At 41.6% G+C, this 12,241-nt stretch overlaps 1 protein-coding gene across 3 annotated transcripts in view; it reads left to right on the top strand.

Annotated features, from left to right (window-relative positions):
• Positions 1–12,241, top strand: part of CEMIP (cell migration inducing hyaluronidase 1) — a 190,407-nt gene that overhangs the window by 164,424 nt on the left and 13,742 nt on the right. For all 3 annotated transcript variants that reach the window (XM_077468315.1, XM_077468313.1, XM_077468314.1), the window contains 7 exons: positions 3,292–3,423; positions 5,125–5,160; positions 5,241–5,396; positions 5,804–5,984; positions 9,770–9,985; positions 10,925–11,136; positions 11,668–11,853. In XM_077468315.1, coding sequence (XP_077324441.1) covers positions 3,292–3,423; positions 5,125–5,160; positions 5,241–5,396; positions 5,804–5,984; positions 9,770–9,985; positions 10,925–11,136; positions 11,668–11,853 — 1,119 coding nt within the window. The remainder of the gene's footprint in view (positions 1–3,291; positions 3,424–5,124; positions 5,161–5,240; positions 5,397–5,803; positions 5,985–9,769; positions 9,986–10,924; positions 11,137–11,667; positions 11,854–12,241) is intronic.

Below are 12,241 nucleotides of genomic sequence, written 5' to 3'. Positions count from 1 at the left end.
TAAAACTTTAATGTGCTTGAATAAGAAGCTTACACTTACTAAAATACCCATTTAGTAGATATGAGGGGATGTCTTTAGGCTCCTTTAGACCTTGACTGGTAATGTAGTTACCGTGAAAATACCCATAATGTACTGCAGAACATGATTTCAAATGGAGCACCTAGCTGGTTTTCCACTAATAGTTTTTCTGGGCTTTACCACTATATACTTAAAGTGTATTTAAAGTCCAACCTTTTTTACAATTTTGTAGAGTGTAGAGAATGGTTAAAGCCCCTATCAGATTTTATTAACCTGTCCCAGAGACATAACAGTAAGTGAGAGGACATCTCTTAGGCAGTTGTCACAGAAACAAATGTCTTCATTGAAAGATTTCCCCTCACCACCTAGTCCAGAGACAACTGTAAAATTTTGGATGTCAGAGCATTTATAAAAATATCTGATCATCATTTTAAAACTATGACCAACTTAAAGGATAAGTTCACTTTTTGTAAAATAAATTGTAAATGCACATAACTTTGCAGGTGCTGCTGCTTGTAAAGCATTGCACCTGCAATCAGAAGACTGCCCATACCTTCTGTAATGAATGTCGTGGCTGTGTCGTGAGCCCCGCACAGCCGCACTGTTTGTTTGCAGATTGTGACAGCGAGTGTGGGATAAGGATCCCCCACCTGGTGTCACAATAAGGAATCCCATAAGGGGGGGGGGGGGGTTGCACACAGGTGCATTATTCTAACAAGTTACATCCTAAATATGAGTGTAACATGTAGCATGTTGCAATGGTGAACTTATCCTTCAAGAGCTACACTGTACAAGAAATAATGTATTTTTCATCCAAAGCTTGCAACCCCTCAGTAGTTTTAATATTGACCTATGTAAACGTCCTTCAATTGGGATTTTATGTGATAGACCAACACAAAGTGACACATAATTGTGAAGTGAAAGGAAAATGATAAATGGTTTTCAATTTTTTTTACAAATAAATATCTGAAAAGTGTGGCGTTCATTTGTATTCAGCCCCCTTTACTCTGATACCCCTAACTAAAAAACTACTTGCATTCAGAAGTCAACTAATTAGTAAATAGAGTCCACCTGTGTGTAATGTAATCTCAGTATAAATACAGATGTTTTGTGAAGCCCTCAGAGGTTTGTTAGAGAACCTTAGGGAACAAACAGCATCATGAAGGCCAAGGAATACACCAGACAGGTCAGGGAGCAGGCTGTAGAGAAGTTTAAACAGGGTTAGGTTATAAAAAAAAGTCTAAAGCTTTCAACATCTCACAGAGCACTGTTTAATACATCATTCGAAAATGGAAAGAGTATGGCACAACTGCAAACTTTTTTCAGGTCATGGCCACCCACCTAAACTGACAGGCCGGGCAAGGAGAGTGTCACGTTCAGGAATGAGGCCGAGATGCTGAGAGGGCTCCCCTTGCGGCCGAGTGCAGCACAACCCTGAAGATGACACAGGGATGCGATGCCCACAGTAGCACAGGTTGCCAGGTAGCAGCAGCAGAAGACAAGAGCCGAGTGAACAAGTCTCCGGGGGCAACCGTGCTAGGAAGTCCAGTAGAAGGGTCAAGGCCGAGCCGAGGTTCAAGCACAGGAGATCAGTCCTAGGATCAGAGTAACGGGTACTGAGCTGAAGACCGGAGAGCAGGAGTCTAAGCCAAGCCAGGATCGGGTGCAGGGAGCAGACAAGGAACGTCGGGTACAAGCCAAGGGTAGGAGCCAGGAGAACAACAGGAGCAGGTCGAGCAAGCCGGGTCGGTACACAGGAGGTCAAACAGCAAGAATCACAGGCACAGGTACACAGGAGAGCTGACGATAATCCAGCGATGCAGCACTGTCAGGCGAACGTTTAAATAGGCAAGGCGCCCAGGTCACGTCGTGAGCGCGTCGAGGCGTTCGTACGGCTACGTCGAGTATGTTGTGCGTTCGTATCATTACCGCATATGCCCACCTGATCAGACGTAGCGTTGGGCGTTCGTCTTGGAACTACCTTACGTTTCCGTGAGCGCTGACGCGCGTTAACACGAACGTACCTCGTGAGGTTGCGCCTACTTCCCTGACAGAGAGTATTAATCAGAGAAGCAACCAAGAGGCCCATGGTAACTCTGGAGGAGCTGCAGCTCAGGTGGGAGTATCTATCCATAGGACAACTATTAATTGTGCACTCTACAAACCTGGCCTTTATGGAAGAGTGGCAAGAACAAAGCCATTGTTGAAAGAAAGTAAAAAAAAGTCTTGTTTGAAGTTTGCAAGAAACCATTTGGGGGACACAGCAAACATGTGGAAGAAGGTGCTCTGGTCAGATGAGACATGTGTGGCAGAAAACTAACACTGAACATCACTATATCCACCGTGAAACATTGTGGTGGCAGCATCATGTTGTGGGAATGCTTTTCTTCAGCAGGGACACAGAAAGCTGGTCACAGTTGATGGGAAGATGGATGGAGCCAAATACAGGGCAATCTTAGAAGAAAACCTGATAGAGTCTGTAAAAGACTTGAGACTGGGGCGGAGGTTCACCTTCCATCAGGACAACGACCCTAAACATACAGCCAGAGCTAAAATGGAATGGTTTAGATCAAAACATATTCATGTCTTAGAATGGCCCATTCAAAGTTCGGACCTAAATCCAATTGAGAATCTGTGGCAAGACTTGAAAATTGCTGTTCACAGAGTCTGACAGAGCTTGAGCTATTTTGCAAAGAAGAATGGGCAAAGATTTCACTCTTTAGATGTGCAAAGCTGGTAGAGACATCCCCAAAAAGACTTGCAGCTGTAATTACAGTGAAAGGTGGTTCTACAAAGTATTGACTCAGGAGGCTGAATACAAATGTACGCCACACTTTTCACATATGTAATTGTAAAACATTTTGAAAACCATTTATCATGTTCCTTCTACTTCACAATGATGTGCCACTTTGTGTTGGTCTATCACATAAAATCCCAATAAAATACATTTACATTATTGGTTGCAACATGAGAAAATGTGGAAAATTTCAAGGGGTATGAATACTTTTTCAAGAAGCTGTAGATAGATAGATAGAAAGATAGAGCATACTTAGAAGTTTTGAGGAAATACTAGAAACCCTACAAAGTAGCTGTCTTTAAAACACAATCTTACACCATATCATCACTCAAAGCATTAATCCTGTCTGGTTTCTTTGTTTGAACTGCAACAATAAAACTTTATTAAAACTACACGTATCATTTCAGATCATGCATACTATGACTTTTTCCCTTGTGCATGAAGTCTGTTTTTGCTATTTTCCAACTGCTCAACAGGTATGGGCCACATCAGGATGCTGATCCCTTCAAGCCAAGAGTACCTGCAATAATCCAGCATTTTATTGCTTACAAGAACCAGGACCATGGAGCCTGGCTGCGGGGTGGAGATGTTTGGCTGGATAGCTGCCAGTAAGTTTAGAATTTTTACAGCCCACGATACGAAGCCTCCTGTTTATAGCACAAGTATTTCAGATAATCAACTACCATAACCAATGGCAGATGGCATTTTCTAATAAAGCAAACAATGAGACTTAGGCCAACAGCTGGAAAAAAGTAAAGTTTTCTGTCATATTACTTACTGCTTTAATAATATTAACCGTTCATTTTAAAGAGGATAACATCATTTACAATAAATAATGGGTTTTCATCATCTTAGATTTTATAAGACTCTGGTTTGTTGATGAGATCACATTTACAGCTTGGCTACTGTAAGGAAATACTCCTTAACTTGGAATGCTTTCGAGTAACCCACAGTAAATTTCTAGGCTAATACTAATATTTTAACAGCCTTTCCAACCCTAAAGCTGTATATAAGGCTGTGCAAAGAGCAATAATAATGTGCAACAACTATGTTTATTTTTTGGTACCATTACAGCTCAGTACTATTGTGAGGTCCTAGTGCAGAAGCATATAGTTTACAGTACGCTTTGATGTTTTATGAAATAGACTTGTCAAGATAGAAATATAGCTGCATTTTTTAGTCTTTTGAAAGTGCACCATAGATGATAAAAAAATCGTTCTCATTCCACCAGCCGGCTAAATAGAAAAAAAGACTTGACTCCCCCATCCATACATTCAAGTTGGATGGGGGAATCCCTCCCACTGAGTTACATAGTAGGTGAGGTCGAAAAAAGAGTCCATCGAGTTATTTTTTCGACCTTTCAAATTGTATTTTGAATGACAGTGGGGGGACTTTCTTGCTATCAGAATGCTGCTGGAGCAGGGAAAATCCGACAGGGTGGTTGTACAGAAGGCGATCTGTAGATCGCCTTCTGTACAACCTCCTTGCCCATACATGGATCAAAATTTGGCCAATACCTGCTGAACCAGCTGTATTTTGATCCATGTATGGCTAGCTTTACTGGCTTCACTAATTATTTAGTCTTTGACCTGGAACAAGCATGCAGCCACTGAAGTGCTCGGACACCTTATACAAACTTGCTTGTTTAGGTCAATTTCTCAAGTTGTGAAAGAAAGATAATGATAGTACACATGGAGAACGCACCTTTCAAAGCAAGTCAGCAGTGGCAGGTGTCTAAGCCCTTGTACACACGGTCGGACATTCAGACGGAAAATGTCCGATCAGACCGTGTTGTTGGATAATCCGACCGTGTGTGGACTTCATCTGACTTTTTCCGTCGGAATGTCCGATCAACAAAGTTTGAGAGCTGGATATAAAAATTTTCCGACAACGCGATCCGATCGGACTTTGTCCGATCGTTTGTAGAGAATTCTGATCGGACAAAGTGCCACACATGCTCAGATCAAATTCCTAGACCAAAGCTATTGGCTACTAGCCTGAACGTAGTCCCGTCGTAACTAAATAATGTTGCGAACAATCGGATTTTCCGACAACTTTGTCCGACCGTGTGTATGCAACACCAGTTTTGGACAAAATCTGTCAGACAAAATCCGACGGATTTTGTTGTCGGAATGTCTGACCGTGTGTACAAGGGCTAAGAGGATCCTTTTAGGGCAGAGGAGTTCTTGCTTGTCCTCATTTATGCTTAGATGAGTCCTTCTGACAAATGCCAGAGCTGCCAGACCCAAGCTTGCAGTCTTCAAAATGATTTTTCTTCATACATGAACTGTTACTTTTTTTTCCAACAGATTTTCTGACAATGGCATCAGCTTAACTTTAGCAAGGTAATTATTTTAATATTTTAATTATAATAGTCAATTCAAATGTCCACTATAGTCTATTAATTACATCAATTGTTTTCTAGTGGAGGGACCTTTCCAGATGATGACGGATCCAAACAAGAAATTAAAAATAGCTTATTTGTTGGCGAGAGCAATAATGTAGGGACAGAAATGGCAGACAACCTCATATGGGGTCCTGGAGGCCTCGATCACAGTGGAAGGACATTACCTAGAGGAGTGTAAGTACTAAAATACTGAATTGCTTGTGATTTGGTAGCTACAGTACAAAATGTAGAATAACTTAAGTTAGCCATAGATGGATTGAAATTTGGTCGGTTGAGCAGGAACCAGCTGAATTTCAATCAGTCTATGGGTAGACCGGTTGCACTGAAGTCAATCTTTTAATTGACTTCAGTACAACCAATGTATTGTTTTTTTTTTTCACCTGATCACTGCCAGAGGCTATAGCCGAAAGCAGTGCTAATTGTATTCTGCTGGTGGGGAAGGCTACCTGCTGATAGAACACATTAGCACACTGACTGTGTTGATGGGGGAATCGAGAAATGTTCTTTTCTTCACTCCATGGTTGAAGGAAATAAAATGGCATAATGTATGGCCTGTCTAACATTTTATTGTCTGTATTCAGGAACTTTCCTATTCGGGGAATACAGATTTATGATGGACCAATCAATGTAGAAAACTGCACATTTCGCAAATATGTCTCCTTGGATGGAAGACACACCAGCGCAATTGGTTTCCGCCTAAACAACTCCTGGCAAAGCTGTCCCAACAACAATGTGACTAAAATCACATTTGAAGATGTGCCTGTAAGTTTCTCCTCTCATGTGACACAATTTTTTTTATAACATTCCTTTAGCAGCTTGTGAAGTTACAGTATTGCACTATAGGCTATTGAATTACATAACCTAAGGCTATATATTCGACATAGGTTCTAAACCTTTCTATATACCCAGTGAAGTAAGTGGCCTCAGATGATACACAGATTTGAAACAAATCCTCCTTATATAAGTTGTACCTGTTTATCTGCTGTCTCATCTTCTCTACATCCATTCAAAGCCTGGAATTTGTGAAGCTTGTCTACGCAGTCAGAAAAAAGTGAGCAGGGAGCTGAAGTTACACTCTGCAGAGCTCAATGAGGGGAGCTCTGAGAGCTGATTGGAGGGAAGGGGGCATACCCCCCATTACACAAGAAAAGAGCTGAGGCTGTCAATCAGCTGGAGCTCCCTTTCCTGTCACCTTTTTCTCTTAGTGTCAGGAAAACCTGTTAGAAGTGATTCATACTGATAGCAGGGGAACAAGGCAACAGACAGAAATGATACTCAGTGCTCTTAATCATGACAGGTACACACTATGAAGGGAAATGCTTTGTTCATATTTCATGTCTGAGGTTTACAATCACTTGAAAGGACATTGTTAAAAGGCACAAGAGAACAGTGCAAAATCCAAAGTAACCAATTATAATGTATCCATCTTTTAGACCAGTGGTTCTCACCTTTATTGAGACAATGTCTCAGTAGATTGTTTCAAAATCGTCCATGTTCCAACAGTAAAAGAACAGTTTATACTCACACAATACAAATATAGGAATACAAAACATGAATTGAAATCCTTGAGGCTCTGCTGCAGACTTGGTGGCCTTTATGTTTCTGTCACTTCAGGCTGGGAGCTTTCCTGCCACACTGTGGGAGACTGGAGCGCACTGCAAAGACAGAGAGTTACTGTAGGTCACTTTGGAGGCTGGGGGTACTATGGGGGCACTGTTGGGGCTGGGAGCTTTCAGGGAACCTGGGGGCATTATGATAGATTGAGGGGAACTGTGGGCCACTATGGGCAGTTGGGTGGTACTGTGGGAGTTTAGGGGATCCTCAACAGGCTGAAGCATGGGAGATGGGTGGCTGTGACCAGGCAGTGGTCCACAGCCTGGTGGTTGAGAAAATTTTTGTTCTGACTAAGAGGCACGGGCATATACACCCCCTTGACTTAAAATACACCCCCTTGACTTCTCCATAGAGATCTTACTTATACTCCCTAACACTAGTAACCAGGCAGTCTGAATGAGTTACTCCACAATTTTCAGGTGCTGCTAAGAGATTTAGCTTGTTAGTGAATTGCTGCTGTGCAGAGCTTGTGCTGTCTACCAAACCAGAGGAGCTTCTCATTTGTGATAGCCTTAACTAAGCTGAGGTTTAGAGGGATCACTGTGTGCTGGGCTGCTGTTAGACATCATGGGGCCCCATACAGCTCTTCTGATCCCACCTCCTGGACCCCTCTGTTAACCTGTTAACCAGGGAAATGTAATTTAAGCCGTGGTAAGCAAGTAGAAGTGAGGGTGTGGTCTAGTAAAAACCCATTTATTTAGGCAGAAATAAATAATAAAGCTGCCCTGGCCCCCCCCCCCCCCCCCTGTTTAGCTGATAGGGCCTGGGCCCAGTACAACAGGACTGGTTGTAGTGCCTTATCAGCGGCCCTGACTATGTGATCAATGTACAAAAAAAGTAGACTTCACTTCTTAACTCCTAAACCAGTGATTATAGAGAATGTTCATCACGAGGGAGAAACTTATTGCAGTGAAAGGGCAAATAATTTTTTTTATCACAATTCCTTTTCAGACCTGGAACAGCTCCCATTCCCCTTGGGCTTTGTAGTAGCCTCACTGGCCTCTATGGCTATATTGTGCATGCGCATACACTTTGCACATGCATGCATAATATTTTACTATAATGAAGTTCAGAGGTTAAGGTTGGTTAATATCTATTTTCTGCTATTTTTTTTGTCGGTACAGAAATGTGTCAGGTCTTTGACTGATGGTGCCAAATGACAAGGAAGCATTTATTTGCAAGAGACTGCTGTTGCAGCCAAATCTTCAGGCCAAGTCTGAATGATATTACACAAGCACAGCCTCTGTCTGATGACATGTCAGGGAATACTAGACACTGCCACTAAATTACATCTCATACTGTAAATCCAGAGCTCATTTATCATTGCTGATGCATATCTCAGCAAGAATGATAGTTTAATCTAAAGCCTTGAAATTGTCGAGTTTTTCCATTGTTAAATGTGTTACAGTCACTCTGATCTAGATTATGTCTATTCCTGGTTTGAGAATGCATGCCGTTGTGTAATGCTGAGGCTGTTGAAGTCCCTTCCTCGGTTTAGTTGGTACTTACCTATTCTAAAAAAAATTATTTTAATGCTAACCACTGGAATAATAATTAGTACATGTTCTAAATAATATTGTAGATTTAAATTGAACCATTCATATGACCATTCCTGAATTTATTATGTCTAATCCTAGTGAACCTTCAGTTTTTATCAGTTAAATACATTCCAAGTATATCAAAGCAAAAGGTGTTTAAAGTCTTACAGTTCTTTAGAAAGTGGCCACATTCTGAGTAAAAAAGCCTGTCCCCAGCCAACAACCTCTATAAAAGGATCCTAGTTTGGAGGCAGTGGTCTGACATGCCTTCTGCTGAGTCAGAGCTAGAGGTCTCCAATCAGAAGGGGGCATGAGCTGGGGAATAGTTTGTAAATTGTATATCTTGTTCAATTATGTCTGTGAAGGCCTCTGAAATATCCATGTTATGCAAACGAGAAATGTAATATCTGTTTTAAAAGAGAAGTATGGCTTTTTTTTCATCAGAATCATATTTACCTAGGTGGAGGTAGCATCTGGCCCCCACTGGCTCTAAGACTGAGAACCGAGCGATCAAACACCGTTGATCGCTCGGTTCTCAGAGCTCCCTGAGCAGAGAGCTGGTGACTGTCAGTCACTGGCTCTCTGCTCTGCCTCCCCCCTCGCTCACTGGAGCGCGGTGCTGTGGAGGGGCGGGAGTGGTCCACTTTGACTCTCAGCGGCTCTCTGAGAGGCTGAGCCGAGTGCCGGTCCAGGAATGTGGGTGGATCCCTTTATTGTCATGATCTTGCCCACGCCTGGACCAGCTCTATGACATCAGCCAACAGCCGGCTTCAGCCCACTGTCTGCTGAAAATGAGTCACAGGAGTGCAGAACGAGCCGCACTTCTGTGATCCACAGGGAAAGTACAGCCAAACAAGCTTTGGCTGTACCTCTCCTTTAAGGGCTCTGGAGCAAGCTGTTTACATGCCGTGGTCATAATGCTTTGTGTCGCGGCTGCTGCAAATTTATCTTAACATGCAAAGTTGACAGGCAGCACCTCCTTTCAGACTCAGCATATAAAGTTGACGGGGCTTTGCCATAAACAAACCAAATCCTTGACTCATGGCTGCAATGCATTAGCCCCACTATAAGCTTCTGTTTGGGAGAAAAAATACAAACCCAGAAAAAAAAGGCATTCAGGAGGTAGCAGGAACACCTGAGAACTGCTTAGCACCATCTGAAATGCAATCCACCGTGTATCGCTTTTCAGAGCTTAGGCTAGTGTGAACCCAACCTTACAATTCCTCTATGCCAGGCATTCATAGTTTTGATTCCGTTAATATGTTATAAACTGGAGAAACAAGAGGGAATGTACTAAATGCTGCTTACAAAGCTAATTCTTTTTTCACCTCTTTACAATTACTCATTTGCTAAGAGTTTTAGAATGTGTAATTACTAAATGCCCCACTATTTCAGATGTCCTCCAGAGTTTTCTTCGGTGAACCTGGGCCATGGTTTAATCAAATGAATATGGATGGAGACAAGACCACAGTTTTTCACGATGTGGACGGCTCAGTTTCAGAATATCCAGGGGCATTTTTGGTGAAGGAGGATAACTGGATGTTGAGAAATCCTGGTTGCTTAGATGTACCAGACTGGAAGGGAGCCATCTGCAGTGGAAATTATGCACAGGTAAGTACCGCTAGCATTATCCAAATATCTGGGCCTAATGAATGAAATCATGCAACCAGTCATAATCCATTTGCTCTGAAATGCTTTAAATCTAATAAAGAAAACTACAATAAATACAGTATTTAATAGGATGTGCTCATAAATTTGTATGGAATGCAGTAAATGTATTGGAGAGAACTGGACAGTAGACAGACAGTTTAAAAACTGAACAAGCTTGTTAAACTGTTTGCTGTTGTTTGATAATGTCTACAACCACCACAGGGTTTTTTACTAAACAGTTACTTAGAGAAATAGTAATTATGAAACATGATAAGCATAAACAGGGCTGCTGTCAGAAATCATGGGGCCCCATGCAGCCTAGCTGGCATGTTCTTTGCTAGTCCTGTCGGGGGGCCTTTGGTGAAATATCAGGGTCTAAACAGAAACCCAACGTCTTACTTTTGACACAGAGAAAAAGATTGAGGTCACAGATTCCTCAGTCCTTTCTCTACAGCCTCGGGGTCTAAACAGACACCCAAAGTCTCTTTTTAGAGACAGAGAAAAAGATTGAGGACACAGATTCCTCAATCCTTTCTCTGCAGCCTTAGCTACAGAGTGAATGAATAGGAAGCGCTCTGCACAGAGTCTCCCTGTTTGTTCACAAACCGAAGCATTGTTAACAGGGAGGACCACAGGGGGGACATGTTCCAGTGATTTTTTCTACTCCTGCCTGGGCTCTCCATTGAACTTATGTTGCCTGGGCCCCGTACAGGAGGGCAGGTGCTACCCACTTAGCAGCCCTGGCTGTAAACACACAGTATGAAATGGTCACAGCCAGGTTTCATTATATTGGCCTTGAGTCCATGTGAGACACTTATTATTTATGATATTATAGCAGTTGCCCCTGCTTTGTATTAATTGTCCCAAAGGTATGAACTGTTAATGTTTCACTCCTTGCAGATTTACATTCAGGCTCGAAGACCAGCTGATGCTGGAATGACTATCATTAAAGATGAGTATCCTGATAATCCATTGTACTTAGAAGGAGCTTTGGGGAAAAGTAATCACTATCAACAATACCAGCCAGTAATCACCTTGCAAAAAAGTTACACAGTGCACTGGGATAAGACCGCCCCTGAGGAGCTGACTGTTTGGCTTATTAACTTCCAAAGGTAGGTCACACTATAGTCTTAAAATGAGGTGGTCTTAGAAGCTCATCATCTAAAATGGGCCCAGAGGGCTATTTAAGATTAACATCTGTTCAACAAACCCATTTGGAAAAGTAGGACAAACAGAATTCGTGATAACATGTCCTCATTAATGTAGCACAAAACCATTCCCCTCTGTGCTGTTATGGCTACTTCTCTAATATACTGTTCTCTTGAGACTGTCAGACTTGATACAGACTTCTTTTGCCAACAGTCCATTAATCACTGTTTAATGTTTCTACATTGCAAATAATACAAGAAATAAAACTTGAAAGATAAAACATCTAACCCAAAATGCTATTTGTATTCCCGGCACTAGAAAATGATTTCCTTGGGTTAATTGAAATGTTTTTGCTAGAACTCCTTGCAATGTGCTTTGAGCCAGGAAAAAATAGCCATCTCAAAATGTAATATTTTTCTTGGCCACTTGATTTCTTAGGAAATTCGATGTCAAGTTCCTATTACTTGTGGTAACACATGATTCTCCTATTTTAGGAATGACTGGATTCAAATAGGATTTTGTTATCCTAAAGGGACAACATTTTCCATCCTCTCAGACATTCACAATCGGCTTACGAAGCAAACGAACAAGACAGGAACCTTTGTACGAACCTTCCAAATGGACAAAGTGCACCAAGGTTACCCCAGGAGGGGATATTATTACTGGGACGAGGAAGCCGGGTATGTGGTCTTACACAATATGGACAAACAATGCTAAAGCAACAGTAAAGTCAAGCTTAATGTAGTGATTGCAAATGTGAACAAATACAGGAAACCACAAACTTTTGTTAAACTTTTCCTCTGTCTACTCTTCATCAGAATGTAGACAACATTGTTCAAGACAGAATATAAAAATATAAATACAATATAAATTCTGTTATGGGGGGGGGGGGCTTACATACCCTAATTATTCTTGGGAGGGGCTTTGGTTCATTATGATCCACTCTTAATTATTATATTTTCTTTTCCAATATTTTTTATTGTTTTGGTTTAACAAACAAAATTAAATACAGACACACTTATCCATAATTATTATATTTTGTTGTTCACCAAGGCCTACTTCCTAAAG

The sequence above is a fragment of the Lithobates pipiens genome, unplaced genomic scaffold (genome assembly GCF_037356315.1).
Source record: "Lithobates pipiens isolate NorthernLeopardFrog02 unplaced genomic scaffold, aLitPip1_a1.2 Scaffold_8, whole genome shotgun sequence".
Lineage (NCBI taxonomy): Eukaryota > Metazoa > Chordata > Amphibia > Anura > Ranidae > Lithobates > Lithobates pipiens.
Note: the sequence above shows the minus strand (reverse complement) of the source record. Positions and strands in the feature narration are given on the sequence as shown.